This window comes from Ictalurus punctatus, chromosome 8 (assembly GCF_001660625.3).
Source record: "Ictalurus punctatus breed USDA103 chromosome 8, Coco_2.0, whole genome shotgun sequence".
NCBI classification, from domain to species: Eukaryota; Metazoa; Chordata; class Actinopteri; order Siluriformes; family Ictaluridae; genus Ictalurus; species Ictalurus punctatus.
Window position 1 is genome coordinate 11667756 of NC_030423.2, and position 21147 is coordinate 11688902.

General features: G+C 38.8%; 1 protein-coding gene across 1 annotated transcript; it reads left to right on the top strand.

The window, feature by feature from the left end:
• The first annotated feature begins 1227 nt into the window (after positions 1 to 1227).
• Positions 1228 to 18444, top strand: slc9a6a (solute carrier family 9 member A6a). The gene is made up of 16 exons (XM_017475059.3): positions 1228 to 1640; positions 2438 to 2637; positions 4333 to 4410; positions 4619 to 4695; positions 4799 to 4911; positions 5301 to 5406; positions 9618 to 9759; positions 10186 to 10291; positions 10395 to 10483; positions 10697 to 10810; positions 11210 to 11321; positions 11757 to 11910; positions 12271 to 12301; positions 12400 to 12482; positions 12820 to 12925; positions 14120 to 18444. Exons 1-16 carry the CDS (start codon positions 1361 to 1363, stop codon positions 14381 to 14383), a joined length of 2055 nt encoding a protein of 684 aa, XP_017330548.1. The 5' UTR covers positions 1228 to 1360; the 3' UTR covers positions 14384 to 18444.
• Positions 18445 to 21147: the final 2703 nt, after the last annotated feature.

Below are 21147 nucleotides of genomic sequence, written 5' to 3' on the forward strand. Positions count from 1 at the left end.
AGTGCCTAAAGTAAATAAATAAAAATAATCAAGTAAACGAGAATAATAAGTGGTTTAAATGTTTTGGAATTTGTAATAATGCTACTAAATAAATGTGCTTTTATTATTATTTTTAAATTCCTGTAATTAATTCTTTCAATTCCTTTAAAAAAATAATCATAAATTACAAGTATCAGTATCATTTATCATTCCACAGAGATCTCAATGATTGGTGGATTTCTTCTGAGTGACCTGAGCTTTGGTGCCTTCATTTAATGTGATTCAGTGGTTAAAATGGCATTTATTACTTATGGGAGTGACTAAGCGTTTATTATTATTATTATTATTTATTATTATTATTATTATTTCTTTTTTTTTTTTTTTAAATAAATGTAGAGACATTTCAGTGCTGTCTCTGCTCTAGCATGCCTCATACTTATCAACAGCTTAATATCAAGTTGAGGGAAGTCTAATTTCTCAATTAATATAGAAATACCTGGGTGTCAGTATCAACACCAGTTCAGCTGCAGTTTGTGTAGAATACCTAGTCAAGTTCCACTCCCTGTCCTAAAGGAAGGCCACATTATTTACTCATAACCTTGTTAAAGATGAGATGTTTTGTTTACATTTGAAGACAAAACGAATTCAGCTTTACAAGAAGCCTAAACTGAATTCAGCTGTTGTGTCTGAGAGAGTCGTGGGGACTTAAATATCAGTTTCCAAGTGCATTATCTCTTAACGTGATCTGTGTGCTGACATGAAACCAATGTTTTGGATTGTAAAGGTTGCTGAGACAGACATGAATTAGTGATCACTCTAGTTGGAAGAGGAAGCTTGATATTAGATATTCTGAAGCTGAAATGAAGTGTGCCTTCCGAAGGGCTGTTCATTTCGACCGCTCAGAATGGTCACCGTCAAGGATTGAGCCTTCTGAGGGTTTAGATCAGCAGACACCAACCCTCTTCCAGGAGATCTGCCTTCCTGCAGGTTTCATCTCCAACCAAAATCTAACATTCCTGATTTAGTCGATCAAGTACTTCTTAAGGCAGTGACTAGATGGTCAAGTGAGCACGACTGTAGTTGGAGATAAAGTCTTCAGGAAGGTGGACCTCCAGGAACAGGGTTGGTGACCACTGGTTTATAGAACAGCCCAGTTCCTGCCCAAACCCAGTAGTTAAACCTAGCTAAATGCGCAGTAGTAGCGCAGCAGCACGTGAACAAATACTAACGGCTTTCCCCGTCTGATGACGTCGACAGAAAGGGGGCGGGGTCACGCCTGGAATCAGGAACAATCTACACAAACCCGTATTGCTCCTGCATATTGTTTTCTGACCAGTCATCAGCACAACCTGTCATGTTTTAACCGAAAAGAAATGTCAACATGGGCTCTCAACGGAAACACCACGCCACAAAGGGAGCTTGGGGAAGACTGCCTCTGTGCTTTTTGGCTAGCCTGTCAGTTTGTCTGTGTTTATGCAGAGCAGAGGACAGTTCAATGGAGAACATCGTGACTGAGAAGAAGGCTGAAGAAAGCCACCGACAAGACAGTGTCGACCTGCTCGTGTTCATTTTACTCCTCACCCTCACCATCCTGACAATATGGCTCTTCAAACACCGTCGATTCAGGTTTTTACACGAGACCGGGCTGGCGATGATCTATGGTGAGACCAAGCAACATGTCACTGGTCGCTATCTGCGGTGTTTAGATGAAATTGGGCGCTAAGCTAAACTTGCTCTAGCTGAGAGGCAGTCCGGTAAAGTAAGACGCGACAGACTAGCTTAGGCCATGTGTTTATGTAGTCTTTATTAAGACAGCTGGGTTCAAACTGGCTGTCCTTTAACCAAAGGGCTCAACACGACTGAATTCACAAGGCCATGAAATGTTAAACGCTCGTTGGCTAGCTGTCTTTTATATCTTCTGGGAAGCAAATAGCTTTTGTGATTTTGTAGGGTCTGTTTTGTTTCTTTCTTTAGTTATTGTATTGCGAAACAAAGCTAGATTTAGTTAATAATTCTCTGCCCTTTGACAGCACAAAGTCAGTATATCTGGAGCTTTATATCTGCTGGAGAACATTCTGGAGAATCAGTAGCTAACCTGTAGCTAATTATTGCAAGACAGCAATAACACAGTTTACATCCTGATTAGGATTCTGTGCAGGATTTACACTAGACTACAGAATAGCATCATATATTATTATTATTATTATCATCATCATCACTACAATAATTTTTTTTTAAAACAGTGAATACTTAAAGTATATAATTAAGAATAAAAATAAGGAAAGGAGTTTAAAACTACTTCAAAAGCAAGCTTTAGTTTATTCAGTAATGTGAGAGGTCCTTTAGGACAGTCTCAGGTTCTAGTTGTGTTTCTTTGTCTGACTTAAGACGGTACAATCGGTCACCTCTTCAGAATTCAGAATTCAGAAGCATTATCTGACTTGTTTACTGTCACTAGGATTGCTGGTTGGGGTTGTGCTGCGTTACGGTATCCACGTGCCTCGGGACATCAACAACGTTACGCTGAGTTGCCATATCAACGCCAGTCCAGCCACGTTACTAGTCAACGTAAGCGGCAAGTTCTACGAGTACACACTGAAGGGCGAGATCAGCTCCAATGAAGTCAAGGATGTTCAGGACAATGAGATGCTTCGCAAGGTAAAACGTGCACACAGGCATATTCAAGTCTGCTCAGGATTTACAGTGCAGTTTTGTTCCTAACAATTCTATTTCCGGTCTCACAACCTCATCAGATAGGTATACAGTGTTGACTTCCTTCAGGTGCATTCATGGCTGCTAATTTGTTACCGAAAATCTTATCTGTCTATCAATCATATACACACACTACCGGTCAAAAGTTTGGAGACACTTGACTGAAATGTTTCTCATGATCTTAAAAAAACCTTTTGATCTGAAGGTGTACGATTAAATGTTTGAAATCGGTGTTGTAGACAAAAATATAATCGTGCCAACATATTCATTGCTTCCATTACAAAACTAACATTTTATTTACAAAAAAATATTTTTTTTAAACGAATGATTCGGTGCATCCGAGATGCTTTTAAAACAGCATCTCAGGGGGATTCCTCAAGAAATCGGTTGAGAAAGTGCCAAAAATACATTTCTGAAAATTCTAGGCATAAATGGATGTCTAATTTGAAGATGCTAAAATACTAAATTATTTTGATTTATTTTGGATTTTTTATCACAACATAATTCCGATAGTTTCATTTGTGTTATTCCAGAGTTTTTAATGACTTTATTACTATTCTAAAATGTGGGGAAAAAATAAAGAATGAGTGTGTCTAAACTTTTGACCAGTAGTATGTATTTATGAGTGTGTGTGAGTGTGTGTGAGTGTGTGTGAGTGTGTGTGAGTGTGCGTGTGAGTGCGTGTGCGTGCGTGTGCGTGCGTGTGCGTGCGTGTGAGTGCGTGTGCGTGCGTGTGCGTGCGTGTATAAATATAATACTCAGTATCTCACAAAAGTGAGTACACCCCTCACATTTTTGTAAATATTTGATTATATCTTTTCATGTGACACCACTGAAGAAATAACACTTTGCTACAATGTAAAGTACTGAGTGTACAGCTTGTGTAACAGTGTAAATTTGCTGTCCCCTCAAAATAACTCAATACACAGACATTAATGTCTAAACCTCTGGCAACAAAAGTGAGTACACCCCTAAGTGAAAATGTCACTTCACTTATAGAGTTAAAACTCCTTTAAGCTGTGAAGGTTTTAAGATTGAGATCATTGTTACTTGTACTACACATAATATTTGAAAATGGGAATTGATCATTGAAGTCATGCTTTTAGGAATCCAGTTGCTGTACATTGCCCAGAAGAACAACACAATGTAGCATTTTAGTACAGAGATAGAACTCCCTGATAGAGGAAATGAGAAAACAAGAAGCATCTATTACAGAGAGAATCATTTTGGATAAATTTGACACTTTTAATAGGGGTTGGAACAATTAATTCAACAGTAAGACTTTCCTATCATGCTGATGGACATGTGACTAAACTATTGTATTTAAATAAAAGCTTGACCTAAATCGCCACTTGTGGTGATTTCACTTCTTGTGCCCAATGTTTTAAGTAATTTACATGGATTGTAGGTATAGATGGCTGCATTTTATTGTGTTTGATCTGATGAAGATCCACAGCTGCACCGAAACGTTATACTAAAGCATACATTTTTAAAATTATTTTATGAATCTATTTTTTTTTTGGTATTGTATCTCAGCCCAGCACCAGTTTATTAGGATGTCTGAATAATTCATTGTTTTCACTAAAACATAATCACAATACAGGTTTATTACAGCATCATAACTCTTCTATTTGATTTCAGGTGACCTTCGACCCAGAGGTATTTTTCAACATTCTTCTGCCGCCCATCATATTTCACGCGGGATACAGCTTAAAGCGGGTATGATCTATTCTCTTAAAAAAAAAAAAAAAATTTTATGTTGCAAGGCAAAACTTAAAATTATGTAATTTTTAAGAGATCTTTTTTTAATGCCTCAATGTAAAATGCAGTTATTTAAAGCCAGGATTAATGAGGTACTTAACATTTCTCATTAATGTTGGTAAGAGTTAATGAACTGTCATTATTATTCTCTGTCTTTGCATTTCAGAGACATTTTTTCAGGAACATGGGCTCCATTTTGGCCTATGCCTTTGTTGGAACAGTGGTGTCCTGCTTAATCATTGGGTCAGTGTGCTTCATGAATTTTTCAGTATCTTTTCTGCACTGGCTCTTTTGTGGTGTCTGAAGTCACAATCACGTGTTTTAAATGATGGTATTGCCTTTACAGCTTGCTGATGTATGGCTGCGTGATGCTTATGAAACATACTGGCCAGTTGGGAGGAGACTTCTTCTTCACTGACTGCCTGTTCTTTGGTGCCATCGTATCAGCCACTGATCCAGGTGTGTTTTAAAATCTGTACAACTTTCCAAATGGAATTTGGGTCATGGGGCGTGGAGGTGTGTTATAGAAATAAATCAATAAAAGTAGGAGTTATTGTGTAACATCATATATATAATACCATGTCAGGTTATGTTACATCTGTGTAGACATTGGAAAAACCGGCATATCTGTGTATATTTTAATATCTAGTTTTTGTGTTGGTTTTATAACAAAATACTGTGACATACCAAAAACTGTGTGTTCATACATTTATCATACTGTGAGTTGTTCATACAAGTTCAACCCTTAATTTCAAACACACAAGAGTATTATGAAGTTATATGGCCATAAATTTCAAAATAAAGACTAAAGCTTGTGTTTTGTAATCTTTGTGAACCTTGCATTCTAGTGACCGTCCTGGCCATCTTCAACGAGTTACAGGTGGATGTCAACCTCTATGCTCTATTGTTTGGAGAGAGCGTGTTAAATGACGCTGTTGCTGTGGTGCTTTCCTCGTAAGTCCTTTTTCCTACAAGAATACATGTTCATGTAACATGTATTGTTACAGCTGACAAACTAAAGGGGAAAAAAAACAGTGGTGCTGTTATTCTGTGGGAGGAATTTTCTTGGCATGGTTTGGGTCCAGTTGTCCCCTTAGAGGAAGTTATTCTGATTGATCGATCACCTTTATCCTATGATGAAGCATTTCCATGTTGATGCGTATGGTCTCTTCCACAATGATGATGATGATGCCCCCATTCACAGGGCACGAGGGCTTACTAAATAGTTTATGGAGTATGAAATTGATGTAAATCATACGCTATATGAGATTTTGGACAGGCGTATTGTACCTTAGCATTGCCCACACCCATCATCAAAACACAAATTGAAGGAATAACATTTGGTAGGATCGTGTATAGTGTTCATCCCTACAGTACAGTTCCAGAGAGTTCCTTGTATAATATATGAAAAGGCACATGTCAAAAGACTTCTGGTGGCCCAAAATGTTAACAAGGCACTTTTCCTTTAATTTGTCTCCCATCTGTATATACACAGATACAGAGTTTAGTCATGTTTCCACTGAAATGTTTTGCACATTTTAGGGAATGTCCGAAACAGCTGAGAAACAAACGGCAAACAATGGGCTGGAACGAATCCTCTTTATGCCAGTGATTTGTGATTTGGCTTTTGACAGGTTTGTAATAACATGGGGTGTATCTGTTCTGTTTTATCTCAACAACATAAAAACCTTAATTAAATAATATTGTTTTAAATGTAAACTAGTAAGTATCCAAATAAATAACATGAATAACTAAATGAAAAGGATTTAATAGCTGACCAGTGTGGGCTAAAAAAAACGATCCACGTTTGCCAAAAATACTAGCTCTATAAACTTGGTGTACACCAAACAAAAGATTAGATCTTATTTGCATTACACAATAAACAGTCAGCAGAAACATTGTCTAAGAAACCAGCACAAGGTAGTTCAAGTACAGCCAAAACCAATGTCTCCCTGTTAATACAATACTTGCACATTCAGCTGTAGTATTTTTTTTAATGCACTGTTAGGCAAATTAATAGAAGGCTAGACAGACAGCGATAGAGAAAACGAGCTAAATTATTGCAGTCGGGTCAAATTAGATTAGTTTGGTTATGGGCTGTTATAGCATCGAAGGGAAAAGCAACCTATTGATTTTCCACCTTGTTTAAGTGTGCAACACAAGACAGTCTGGAGCATGCCATGCAAAACGGTTGAGATTTATAGACGTAGGTTTTAACCTACAGATAACACTGGGAAGCAGCCCAAGCGAACCATTTAATATTTGCAAGAGGTCACGACAAAATTATGCAATTGAAGGACTGCCAGACAAACCCAAAAGTCATGGAGAGACTGGATGACATACCTACCAGTGACTGCTTGTCCACAGGGGAAGGTGGAGTATGGAGCTAGATTTGCGCCAAAACTATTGAATGTAACTTTACAAGAAAAGAACAAAAATATACAATGGGGAAAGAAGAAGAACACTTTTGAAGCTGAAAAAACTGTAACATGATCTTCAAATAAACAGCATTCTAAGCTTTCTTTTCACTAGTCATGGTTTATGAATACGCTGCCACAGTTTTCTTTTATGCGCTCAAACTTTTCCTTTACGCTTCGCAAATTTACTTTCGCCATTTTGCCAGAAACGTCTTGTGTGGCCGGGATTAGCGATAGCCATTGACTCTCATTGGCCAGTGAGATTTGGATTAGAGACTTTTGGAGAGCGTTTTGTATGCGGTTCTCTGTATAGTTATAGTGTTTGTACTTTGTAGTGGAAATTAGTTACTTACTTCCTTACTTACTTAGTTAGGATATTAATTCGGAATTAATATTTGAGGTTTGGGTAGTCTCGTACGACTATTCGTTTCAGATGAGCTCTCAGGAGTGTCTCTACCTCCATGTTGATCCAAATCTCACTAGCCAATAAGAGTAAATCATTGTTAAGCCTGACCACACGAGAGGTTTGTGCCATGATGGTGAACGTAAACTTGCGGAGTGTAAACGAAATCTCTGGCAGTGCATTCATAAACCATGATTAGCGAAAAAAGGAAGTTTAAAAAACTAGCAACTAGTATTTTCAAATTCGCTCGCTTTTCTAGATGCGAAATCATTGGTCAGAAAGTGCACTTCCCCCATTTAGCTATCATCATTATTATTGCACAGAGCAGTTATTGGGGTGGCCTGATGGGGATAGTTTGAAAACATTCTATGTCTGCCAAGCTCTTGTTTTATAGCAAATAATCTGAATTAAATCAAATACATTTCTGCAAACAATGTCTGCGTGCATACAGGGTGTCAAAACATGTATTTCTTTTCCAGTGCCAAGATTTTCTGGGGGCTAGTTTCAGGTTTTTTTGTGTGTGGTTTTTGAGACATTTTGCTCAAACATGGCAACCCTCGGTAAAGATATTAAAATTGCTCAAAATGAGGTACTAGCCTGTGTGCTGGATGACTGCATGTTGTTGACTTTCAACTACCAATTCTGGGGTACCTCTAATAATTTACTACCATGTAGCATAAGTCAAGTGTGATATCCTCTCAACTTAATTGAGTTTCAGACTATGTTGTTATAAATGTTGTCCTGCCTGAGCAAAATCAGTGGTCACGAGCAAAGTTGCTCGTGACGTAATTGCTTATTTGAAAAGTGCTTCCGTTATCTGTAGTAATACAAATGTGCTCGTGTTAAATCTGTGCAATTCCCAGTCGGCCTTTTATATCCACAAATTTAAAAAGGACTAAACAAAACAAAAACAGATCCTACTGTAGACTGGCTAAATAAATAATTCTCAGCATTTGCCAAGCATGTTTCATTTTACCGATTGTGCTGTAACCTATTACTAATCAAAAACGATACTCCGTGTGGAATGTTCCTAACACTTGTGTTTCTTTCTCCTGCTGGACTCATGATCTCGACTCAGAATTGTCCTTTATTACCGGAGACACAGTGGGGTGGGCCGGCACTGCCCTGGAGGTGTGGCTCAGTGCATAGAGGGCGGTAACCAACAAAGAACGCCCCTCAATGGGTGTGCTGCACAAATAGCTTGAACTCTGCAGTTAGTTTGTTTTCTTGCGTGTGCATTGCCTGGTGTAATCCAGAGTATGCAGAGCGAATGACCCACAGTCAAACCTCAGGCTAGATCCCATTTTTGTACCCAACTAAAACTGATACATTTTGCACAATGCCGCATCATTTCAGTTTACCTTCCACGTACTCGTTATTCACCAACTTGAACCGAAATAGTTCCATTTTTTATTATAATGTCGCTGTGATTTGATATCCAAAGCAGAGAAATCATGTTGGTTAAAGAAGGAATAAAATATTATGCATCAACTCATTGGAGCGTGAGTCTCTGAGCAGGTTCAATGTAGGGACACAGTAAATTCAGTCTCACATACTAACACTTATTAGTGGGATATTGAGGCTAGACTGTGGGGATTTGCTAGCTGGATGAACGATATGTTTTTTTTAGGGTTTGACGCCCAGCTGCCGTCATGTAGAGCAGTTCCTTAGTCTAGCTACCCTTCTATTTACCCAGCTCACCCTTTTATTTCTATTGCTTAATGCTTTATGTCCCTGAAATATGGGGAAACGTCTATAGTTGAGTTAGATAAGAAGAAGAAGAAGAAGAAGAAAAGCAGGTCTGCTATATCCCTTAAATGGATTATTTTTTTTTGTTTAAGTCTAATTGATCTTTTTTAAATAAAATTAAGTAAAGCAGTGAAAGTCTTGAATAACCAACCATATATAAAAGAGTCAGTGTAGTAGTTTACAAAGTTTGGTATCACCCTCAGACTCCAGACTGTATTTACAGCATTGACTAGAATTCTCGTTGCATTTCGTTTTTTGGTGTGCAACAGAACATCAACTGAACGTTGATCTGGCTGGTAGGTGTTGAGCGAGTAGTTTTGCATCAGCAAAAACAAACGCCCTGGTTTATGATCATAGGGAATGTGGTTCAGGGTATTATGTAGGTAGGGCATGGTGTGCTGTGCCTCCTCTTCTTCATTTTCTCCGATCTTTGTGCTTTTCATAGAGACAACACAACATTACCGTCGTTTGTGTTGAATTCTGTTTACTTACCAACATTATCGTGTACTTGAATACTCCTTTTCTTTTTATGGCTTCAGAGAACATTGCAAGTGTCAGGGTTTTGTGTCGTCACCGTGATTTGTTTCTCTGTTTAGGTCCATTGTTGCATATCAGCCCGAGGGAAACAACAGTCATACATTTGAAGCCATGGCCATGCTTAAGTCGCTTGGCGTCTTTCTGGGAGTCTTCAGTGGTTCCTTTGCTCTTGGAGTGGCTACCGGTGTAATGACTGCCTTAATATCCTTTAAATGCTTCAGCTTTTGGAACATTCTGTTTTTATACAAAACATTTTATAGCGTCTGCTCATCGATAGTTATAAGCCCATGCATGATCTTGCTATTGTGGACAATTTAGTGGTCAATTTGTGGTTTGCTGGGTGTTCCCATGAAAGTGTCCATGTTTAATTTTAGTCAGCTAATGTAACACAATCTGGGAGGCATCAAGTAGCACTTTCTAGGTATCTGGCTATATTGTCCAGTTTGCGCTTTGTTTTTAAAATGGTGTTCAGCAAGAATAGATACAGGTAATTATCATATCATAATAACGGTTAAGATGTGTTAAACGGTTAAACACTTTCCATGAATGCATTTCAGTATGCAATGCGTAAATAGAATGTGTAATGTACAGTATAATGCCAAGTAAGGCTCCTTGACTCTTTCTCACGTCACCAAATTTACAAAGTTGCGGGATTTTCAGCTGCTAGAAACGGCCCTCTTCTTCCTCATGTCCTGGAGCACATTCCTGTTGGCTGAGGCTTGTGGCTTTACAGGTGACCTGCTCTTATTCTAACAGTAATTCTGCATGTCTCGGTGTAAATGATTTATTTATTTTTGGATTGTAATGTGGTTTTATATTGTTTGTGATATGCTTAGGTGTGGTAGCAGTTCTTTTCTGTGGAATTACACAGGCTCATTACACCTATAACAACCTGTCCCCTGAGTCACAGGACCGGACCAAGCAAGTAAGACCTGTGGCTAATTTAAATGTCTAGTTTTGATTCCCAGTCGTGGTCATAAATATTCATAATGTTGATGTTTTCTTATATAAAACATTTTGAGAACTTGTACTGATTTGGTGCTCATTTGTTGTATTTCCTGAACTACATTTTTTTTTTTTTTTTATACCAAATGAAAGCAAAGATATAAAGTTTCTGCTTCGCTGTGCTTATTTTTAGTTATTTGAGCTGTTGAATTTCCTGGCTGAGAACTTCATCTTTTCCTACATGGGCCTGGCCTTGTTCACTTTCCAGAATCATGTCTTCAACCCCGTGTTCATCGTGGGAGCATTTGTATCCTGAAATGGTGTGGAGATGGAGATGTTTGTTTATTTATTTATTTTTAATCTCCTAGTCATTGGTTCACTGAATACATAAGAGGATGTGGGTAGTGCCTGTTTGTGCAAGTAGGAAAGTGCTGAATTAAATTGTGGACCTTTTATTCAGCATCAAGTTAAGTTTTCTGAAATGACACAAAACAGGCTTTTAAATGAATGAGATTAGTGCTGCTCCAGTCTAAATGTGAAGTTGACTTCTTTTTGGCTCATTCCACTGAGGAAGTGATTAGTGATTATCTACTTTGGTGGCACTGTTCTGTGGGTGACTTCCCTTATTGAAACAGGAAGGGCAAATGGCCTGTGCTTATGGGTTTTTTTTTTGTTTTTTTGCTTCCTTAACGACTTTCTGTTCCAGCTGGCCATTTTCCTGGGCCGTGCAGCGAATATTTACCCACTCTCCTTCCTGCTCAACTTGGGCCGCAGGAACAAGATAAGCTCCAACTTTCAGCACATGATGATGTTTGCAGGTTTGTTGATTGAGTTAGATTGAAATTGTATTTGATCCAAAAAAAAAAAAAAAACATAACATGAAATCTCTAATGAAATCTGTTTTGAATGAATGGTCTCACATGAGCTTTCAGGCCTTTCAGAAAATAATGAATTTGTCACTTTTCCCTTGCCTTGTAAAAGTGTAAAATGGCAATTGCAATGGAAAAAGATTGAAAAGTAACGTATCTTCTATTCACTGATTGTAAACAGTACACATTCAGTTAATAACTACGAGGGCGTTTGTACTTGGGAGTGTGTACAAGCATGAAAGTAATACAAATGATTCAGTCTGATCAGATGAGATGTTTCCTCCTATAAAGTTTCTCAAATCTGAGCAACAAAATATCACTATTATTACTACATTATTACAAATAAGCCAGATTATGTCTCCATTTCACCACTCTCTTGCCCAGGTCTCCGAGGGGCCATGACTTTCGCCCTCTCTATCAGAGACACAGCCACATACGCACGGCAGATGATGTTCTCCACCACCCTGCTGGTGGTCTTCTTCACCGTGTGGATATGTGGAGGAGGCACCACTCAAATGTTGTCTTTCCAACGCATCCGGTCAGTCCTGCGTATTTAGACTCCTAGCTTTTTCAAGCTGCATCTAATAGACGTATTTAGAGATCATTTTAATGAATGTTTTTGCGGCTCTGCTTTTCGACTGGTTCTAGTGCTAGTGTTGGGGTTGAAGGTAAAGAAATGCTTATTTATACTCCTCTTCTCAGAGCCAAACCCATCTATCCACTGCAGCTTTTAAAAACTATATCTAGGAAGTTTTAAGAGGGAGGAGGAACACCAGGATGTTTGTGTCATTGACTAAAATGGGGCACTGCTATTTGAGATAATATGAACGGTTTGGTCATTCTGTATGTTGATATTTCATTCAGTTTGTTTGCTGTTCTTGATTTTTGTTGAAAACAGTGTTGGAGTGGACTCAGACCAAGACAATTCAGTAAGTGCTTTTTTAGCTATGCTGAAGACATGTACAGTTTTAAACGCACTATGATGTCCATATTAACCCTAATGCTTTCTGTGTGTGCATTTCTGCAGATTGGCCCTGAGGGATTAGAGAGGAGAAGCACCAAACAGGAGAGTGCCTGGTTATTTAGGATTTGGTACAACTTCGACCACAAGTATCCTTTGTGACGCTACTCAAAGGCAGGCAGTATTGAATTGGGGGGGGGGACAGAAAGATGATTTTAATGAAAAATGAAAAAATGATTTTAATCCCACCATATAATTACCCACAGATTAAACTTTAACAGTATCCCCTTCCTGGTTTTACACCTTGTACTCTCTTTAACATTGTACACAGTAAATTGTCTTATCTTTAAGTGTAATATAATACAAAGGCTGAAGGGTATTTGTCTGAAGATAAAGTAATTTCCTAAACCCTGGTATCCTATGGATTCATTAATCTTAATCTGTGGTTTGTTATACACAATGTTCCTTGACCTTGCTCTCCTGCAGCTATCTTAAGCCCATTCTGACTCACAGCGGGCCGCCACTCACAGCCACTCTGCCAGCATGCTGCAGCCCACTGGCCCGATGCCTCACCAGCCCACAGGCGTGTGAGGTCAGCTTCATGCACGACAGAATATGACCTTAATGACCTCCTTCTGAAAGGAAAGCTTTAGCATTTTTTGCATTTTCAATGCCATTTTTGTGGCAGCTATGCTCATTACTTTTGCCTCCAGAGTTTCAACAACAAGCTTATAATGCAAGTAGAACAGACAAAGCTAAAATCAGCTAAAATCCACCACTTTCCCTTTAAACCCAATCTCGAGTTTCTTTTCTTTTTTTTTCTTTTCTTTTTTTTTTGTCTCTCTTTGATACTCTCATCACCACTCATTTTTTGGAAATAGTAAATTGTTCCATAGAACTTGTCTCCTTTCCAGATTCTTTTAAAGCTCCTATTAAAGAATAACCTCTATTTATTAATTAACTATAATCAACTATAGATCAATCTGTATTTCAATTTCCAATCTGCATTTTCTAAGCAGAATTCTAGAGAAGGTGTTACTCAAGCAGCTGAACAGGTTCCTCCATAGTAACATTTTAGAAAAAGTTCAGGATTTAAATCTTGTCACAAAACAGAAAGGTTGATAAGACCCCAGACCCAATGGTGAGGAGAATACTTTTAACTATGCAGATACACAGCTTTACATCTGTTACCCCAGACAGCACAGCCTGCCAGACTGCATATCAAGCATTACCACTGGAATGAAAAAAAATCCTTAAAGGTAATGAAGAGAGATTCTTAATGTGGGTAACAACACCAACAGAGGAACAATATGACCAAATTAGGAAATTTAGATACACAGGTTACATCTTTAGGTTGGCACGGTGGTGCAGCGGGTAACATGGCTGCCTCATGGCTCCAGGGTCTCGGGTTTATTTCTGAGCTCTGTGACTGTCTGTGTAGGTTTCTTTTCACCTCGCCAAAACATGCCAGTAGGTGGATTGGCCCTTGGTATGACTGTGTGTGTGCATGGTGCTCTGCCATGGACTGGCTTCCTGTCGACACACATTATCCCAGCCATCTCTGGAAGCATGAAACGGTCTCAATGATGGGTGAACATTTACCTTTAAAGGAACAATTACTTGCACAGTACTTTTGTTGTTTGGCCCAAAGTTCCAAAGGTTGTCTATTTAAATGGCTGCACTTCATGTTTTGGTTAGAGTTAAATACTCAGTTAAGAAAACACTTGTCTGTTCCAAAAACCGCACTCTTGCATACTTCACTGATTGCTTCATCTTCTCTGTGCAGAATGAGGGCCAGTTGAAGGACGATGACTCAGACCTTATCCTGAACGACGGTGACATCAGCCTGACCTATGGAGACATCACCGTTAACACGGACGCGACAGGCACGCGCACGATCAGCATTCCGGCTGGTGCAGCAGGCGTCCACTCTGATGATGCTCTGGACAGAGAGTTGACCTTTGGTGACCATGAGCTGGTGATCCGGGGCACACGTCTCGTGCTGCCCATGGACGATTCAGAGCCGCCTCTACGCCACCGGGAGATTTGAGCTGCATGGAAAAAAATCCTGAAGGAAGTCAAAGGCTTTCCTGTCCCTCTTTCCATCACCACCACAGTCTGGAGAAATCTCTCTCTCTCTCACTCACTTTTTCTCTCTCTCTCTCTCTCTCTCTCTCTCTCTCTCTCTCTCTCTCTCTCTCTCTCTCTCTCTCTCTCTCTCTATCCCCCCACAACCACTATCCTCTCTCTAAAGTGGCTGGTTTGATGTCTCTACCTCATTTGTCATTTTCTTTCTGCTCCTCCAAACATGACTTGTGAAACCTTGTCAGTTCTAGCCATCCATTATTTGTTTTTGGGTTTTTTTTTTCCACAACTTGGGTGTTTATGGCATCTTCAAGCATTGTGGCATTGTCTGTCTCAGAGGCTAGTGTGAGAAGTGATAGAGCAGTGCTTTCTTGTCTGCATAGTAAGGTGTAAAATAACTGTGCATGCTAATTCTTGCTTTCTGTTGGTGCGTGAGGTGCCTGGTTCAAAGGGGATTCAACCTTGGGCAGTGGTAAAACAGCTAAGAGACTTTCAGACTCTCCGAACAGAGGTGTGGTGACCTGATGGTTTGTTATGTGGTTGCAATCAAGTGCCTGTTGAATGTCATTTTTCCTTATCCTTGGAGCAAAACAGCACTGCCATCCACTAGAGGGAGGCCTTGTATCTCAATACTGAACTTGTCTGTGTGATGTAGGCTTCAAATTGGAAACAAGAGGGACTTGCTGTAGTCTGTGCTATCAGAAAGCCCAGAACTCGCATACTGACCTTTGACTGTGACTCTGGTGGACTTTCACCTTGTTATACATGTCCATGTTAGTTGCAGTAAGATGTTCTATCAGCTAGTCGTGGTACAAAATCTGAGGCGATTTTTTATTTTTATTTTTATTTTTCCTGATTTGTTTGCATTTTGTAAAAAGTCACAAAACATCCCGATTAATTTTACCATGCAGCTCTAAACCATTGAAATGACATAGCGTCATGTTTAACAGTGAATGACTAAAACTCTCCATCATCTGTATTACTAATATAGACCAAACTATAGTAAATCCTTTTTTTAAAATAAGTAAATAAATAAATAAGAACAAAAAAAAAGAAAGAGGATTCTTAGCTGTGCTAGTGCAGAACTGCAAGGATAGAAAGAAGAAAAGTTCACAGCAATGTGTTCGATTTCTTCGTAGGCCTTTTAATATACTAACCTTTGCATGATGTGTGCTGTGTGGAGATGCATTGCCGTGTGTTCTCCCCGTTTTTTGCGGCATTTTGGATTTGTTTGTTTGTTTTTTTTATAGCGAATTGAAAAACCATCGTCCAGGTTGGTGTGTAATGTCACTGCAGCACAAATTATATTTAATAATTGTTGTTGTTTTTTTTTTTCCTGAGTATAGAGGGAGGATGGCTGAATGATTTTAAGCATGCTATTAAAGGGCTGAATGAACAGGTATTATCTGTTTTTAATATTTGTACTTTTGGTGGAAAAAATGTCTAGGGGAAATCGACCATTTCCTGTTTGAGTCTGATGTCAGGGTGTGGTGCAGTAATGAGATGAACAACGGCGCTGATGGGTGCGAGCACAACTGTACTTTTGTTAGAGTTGTAATCAAAATGATTCAACCTCCATTGCAAATCAGGTTCGTTGTTAAAATGTACAGACTTTCAGCTGTTTGCGATGAACAAATCAAACAAAAGCAATTGAAATAGTTCAACACAACGAATGCTTCAATTGGTTTCCCAAATTCAACTGAAAATGCAACTTCTAATGATTTCTCCAGTTTCAAAATTATTCAACTCCTTCATGGCAAGCATCTTTAGTACTTAGTAGAGCACCTTGTGCTGTTGTGACCTGCTGCAAACGAGATGCGTAGCTTCTGGCAGCGTTCCTGAGGAATCTTAACCCATTCCTCATGAGCAATGGCCTCCAGTTCAGTGATATTCTTGGGTTTGCATGCTGCAACCATCGTCTTCAAATCCCACCAGAGATTTTCTATGGGGTTCAAGTCCGGTGACTGTGATGGCCCTGTAGAATCTTCCAGGACTTCTGCAACCAAGCCTTGGTGGAATTTGAGGTATACTTGGAATCATTGTCCTGTTGGAAGGTCCAATGACGCGAAGCTTCAGTTTACTCACAGACGGCATGACGTTTTCTCTGAGGATTTCCTGATACTTCAATGAATCCATCATCGCAGAAATCTGCTTGCTTTTTCTGCCACATCCAGGTGTTTCATATATTTTCTACCCCTAGCCAGTTCAGGTATTTCATGTGTTCCAGCTCAAGCACACCTGGTGCAAATAATGAAGCCCTTGATTAGTTGCATCAGGTGTGCTTGAGACAACACCTGTTTTGCATATTTGTGCTGTTATGAGGAATTCTATTCAGGGGGTTGAGTAATTTTGAAACTGGAGAAATCATTAGAAGTTGCATTTTCAGTTGAATTTGGGGAAACCACTTGAAGCATTCGTTGTGTTGAACTATTTTAATTGCCTTTGTTTGATTTGTTCATTGCAAACAGCTGAAAGTCTGTAAATTTTTACAGTAAACCTGATTTGCAATGGGGGTTGAATAATTCTGATTGCAACTGTATGTATGTATGTATGTATGTATGTAAATGAATATATAGAGAACTATGAGATAAATGTAATAGTGTGACTGATTTTTAATACACTGTTTATTAAAAAGGATATAAAATCAGTTAAAAAGGTACGAACAACCCATTAAGAGGTTATTGTGTTGCATTTTTGTCTCTTAAAATTCAGAAGAGTGAGTGTGTGTGTGTGCGTGCGTGCGTGTGCACGCGCACTCATAAAACAAGCTGACTTTGTAGAAAGGTGGCTATTGCCTTGAATGGAAGGTGCTGGCACCCAGTGGGTCTTCTGAATGAAACAGCAACGTAAGACACTGACTTTGTTACACTGTTGCTGTGGATGATGGCCCCTGACGGACAAGGCAAGAAAGAAGGAAATGCAGAAACAGAGAATGAGTGACAGCCATCTAAAAGAAGAGTGAATAAGGCTTTCAGCATAGCATTATCTCCTGCTGTGCAGGACATTTTCCCAGAGGGCAATGTAGCATTCCTGTAGGCCTGACTCTAGATAACAAGGTCCACAGAAACAGGGTGTTTATATTTGGATGGTCAAGATGAAGGAATTCAGTATGATTGCAGTTTTTTTTTTTTTCTTGCCTTGTTGACTTTTTTTGTTACGTCTCGAAATATCTGTTCTATTTATTTCATTGTCTAATGGTAGATGGTTTTCAGGTGAAAGTGATGAATAGACCTGCTGTTAGACTGAGATCATATTTGCTTATTTGTCATGTGAAGGAGGAGTAGTAGACGAGCATTTCTCAGTATGTTATCTTGATATCTTGAAGAGCAGCCAATCTAGCAACGTCAATACCACGCACACATATATGAGCAAGAAGGTTTGCAAAACTGCAAGCAGTGTCTCTGCTTGTACTGTTCTGATCTGGCCAAGCATCTGTAAGAAATAAATTTGAGCTCAAAATGATAAAGACTTAAAATGAGCATGATTATTATTATTATTATTATTATTATTATTGTCTGTTCCTGAAGTTTTCTGTAACTTGCCTAAAGACTGGATTAACAAAAAAGCTACTTAGGTATTGTTGTCCTTTCCTTTCATGGAAATGGCACAATACTTCCCTAAGAAAAGTGCATTTTTTTTTCTCTGCTCCTCAGTTTTGCGCTTGAGTTTCTCAAGCAGTAAGGGTTACGGTTCGGCTTATTAAAGCGTATAAGTCTGTGTCCAGCTCTTCTGTTCTTCTGCTGCTTCTCCAGGATAACTTATGCTTCAATGTCCATGGCCACTAAAACACTTTTCAATGGGTGATCGCTCGTCCTACGCGTTTGACTTGTCACAGAAATAAGCAGACCAACACGCAGACTTGCCTATGTTGTGTTTTTACTGATCTGTAGCTGAGCACTAGTCACATCATGTGCAGCCTCTGTTATTACATGTTGCAGGTACAGACTGTTTACATATGTGTAAATATGTTCATCTGTTCATGTGCGTGCAATGATCAATAAATAGAAGCCTGTGCTTTCAACTAAATCGGCTTCCTCGTTACTGGCCTTGGTCTGAACCGATCACAGTTCAGTGTGACTATAGCAGAAAGTGCTGCTTTGAGTCATGCTTCAGCCATGACATCAACAGACTTCTTTTTAGCCAGTCTGACACAGAATGAACCCCAGCATAATCTGAAAGCTGTTTTGGCAGTACTCCTCACCAAACCTCCTCTCTTGAAACCATTTAGAACAAAATCACAAGCCTCAAGAGCATAGGCGCTCTGAGTAATGAGAGACTCGTAATTTCAGTGTGATTTGGCTCATTTCCTAAAGAAACTGCATTGGAAACTTTTTGTAATGAACAGTGTTTTAGCACACATTCATGTTCTCTGATGTGTCTGTGTAGAGTACTTTGTGTCTGTGGAAGAGATTTAATCCAAAAGCTGGAGAATTGTGCTGTCCAATACAGAGAAGCTGACTCAACCCAGCTGAGCTAGTCCACAGCAAAAGATCAGGTAATGTGCTCCTTATATGGTCTAAAAGAGCCTCAAGAATGTGTCTTCACTGGGATATACATGTTTTATAGAATCGCAATATTGTTTTCCAGATCTTTTTTTGCTGAACATACACAGCCAGTCAAATGTTTTTGTTTTTTTTTGTTTTTTTTTGCACATGTAAAGTTTCCCACTATTGGCAATTAAATGTTACATCAAAATCCACTCTCGGAGTGTAAAGGGACTCAATTTATTTTAGACTTGTTTTATTGAAAGCAAGTACTCTGGGCTGGTGAAGCAGTTACTGTAGTGTTTGTATCAACTTTAAAACCGATATACGTTTGGTCTTTCTTTCTTTTTTTCCCCAAATTAGATCTAGATTACTTGTACCATTTTCTTTTCTTTATTAAATCTTTTATGGAATTATAATTCTTATTTTAAAATACTGCCATATTAAACCAGAACCCATTTCTTGGTGTGTTCAAAAACATTTCACTGACATCATTGTGAAGTTGAGAATATGTGTTTCTTTTTTCTCATCTATCAGTTTGGCAACAGTGATAAAATAAATAATAATACTGGCGGTATCATGGAGAATAGCATAATTTCAGATGAGCTCATATGATCAGAGTCTGCCTGTCTGGACAGAGGGATTCTTGCTATATAATTTTTATTCTTGGTATTCTTTCCTATCTGGCAAACATATATAGTCTCCAACATGGAAATGAGAGCCAGCATGATCTCCAGTATGGAGTTGTGCAGAGACCCTTGACTCAGTGCTATCCAAAGTGATCTACAGTGACTCCTGTTCAAATACAGTAATGTTTATATCAGTCCACAGTACAAAAGTACCCAAGTGAGTCATCGTGTATTTTCCAAATAATTGTAGCTTATCTAAATATTTGTAATATACAGTCCTTTTATTGAGTTGGCAGTGTGTTTTGAATCATTGTCTTACTGTTCCTTGAAGTTCCTCCCAATTAGACTGGATGCATTTCTCTGTAAATTGTAACATATAAATATTAAGTGATAAACACCCAGAAATATATTTTTGGGGAAAAAAATGAAACACAAAAACCTTCAAATACCCAGCTTGCATAAGTGTGCATACCGTTTTAGAGCTGGGAATGTGACAGTGTTCAGAATCAACCAATCACGTTCAAACTCATGTTAAATACTAATTAGTACACCTGACATCGATTAAAGTGGCTGACTACCCCCAAATAAAGTACAGCTGTTCCTCTAGGATTTTCCTGATTTCTTCTTGGTAACATCCAACTAGAAAAGCCATGAGCCACAAAGAGAAAAATATAAATAAGGAGAAGATTACCAAAATAATTCCAAGGCATTGATATACCATTGAACACTAAATAAATAATCGACAAGTGGAGAAAATATGGCCCAAGAGTGACACTATTAAGGACAGGATGTCCCTCTAAAATCGATGAGAAGATCACGAGAAAACTGGTCAGAGAGGCTACCAGGAGACCTACAGCATTAAAAGAATTGCATCAATTTCTGGTCCCTACATGTGACAACAATCTCCTGAATTCTTCACATCTCTAATGAAGAGATATGGGATAGGGTGGGAAGACGGAAGCCTTGTTTAATTAAAAAACAAACAAAAAAAAACATCCAATCTCCCAAAGCGTGTTCTGGTCTGATGAGATCAAAGTTAAACTTTTTGGCCATGATACCAAAAGATATATTTGGCAGAAAAAAAAAACAGCACATCAGCATAAGAACACCATCTCCACACGGATGCATGGTGGTGGCATCATCATATGTTTGGGCTGTTTTTCTTCAGCTGGAACTGGGGCTTTAATCAGGGTAGAGGGAATAATGAATAGCTCCAAATACCAGATCAACAAAAGTATGGCTTCACCAAAACAAGTTCAAGGTTTTGGAATGGCCCAACCAGAGTCTGTGGGGTGACCTGAAGAGGGCTGGGTACAGGAGATACTCAGCCAATCTGATCGAGTTAAAAATAAATTCTAAAGTTGCTTCAACTAAGTGTTAGTCTACACACTTATGCAACATTATGCCCCCCCCCCCCCCCCCCCCCCAAAAAAAAGATTCTTATTGTTCTTTCACTTTAAATCATAATAGGTTAAAATTTCCAAATAAAGGTAGAAAAGGTTCTGACATGATTTATGCTGGTTTCATGTTTTTGAAACAAAAATCACAAAAACCTGCTATTTTAACAGGGGCGTGTAGACTTTTTTATATCCATCATACATCATCAATAAAGATTA

What these genes read in the sequence shown, in the direction of transcription:
- slc9a6a (XM_017475059.3), top strand. Translation starts at nt 1,361, where the DNA reads ATGGGCTCTCAACGGAAACACCACGCCACAAAGGGAGCTTGGGGAAGA. An exon ending in CGGGATACAGCTTAAAGCGG is followed by an intron (nt 4,411 to 4,618) that starts GTATGATCTATT and finishes TTTGCATTTCAG; the next exon opens with AGACATTTTTTCAGGAACAT. An exon ending in TGTTCATCGTGGGAGCATTT is followed by an intron (nt 10,811 to 11,209) that starts GTATCCTGAAAT and finishes TTTCTGTTCCAG; the next exon opens with CTGGCCATTTTCCTGGGCCG.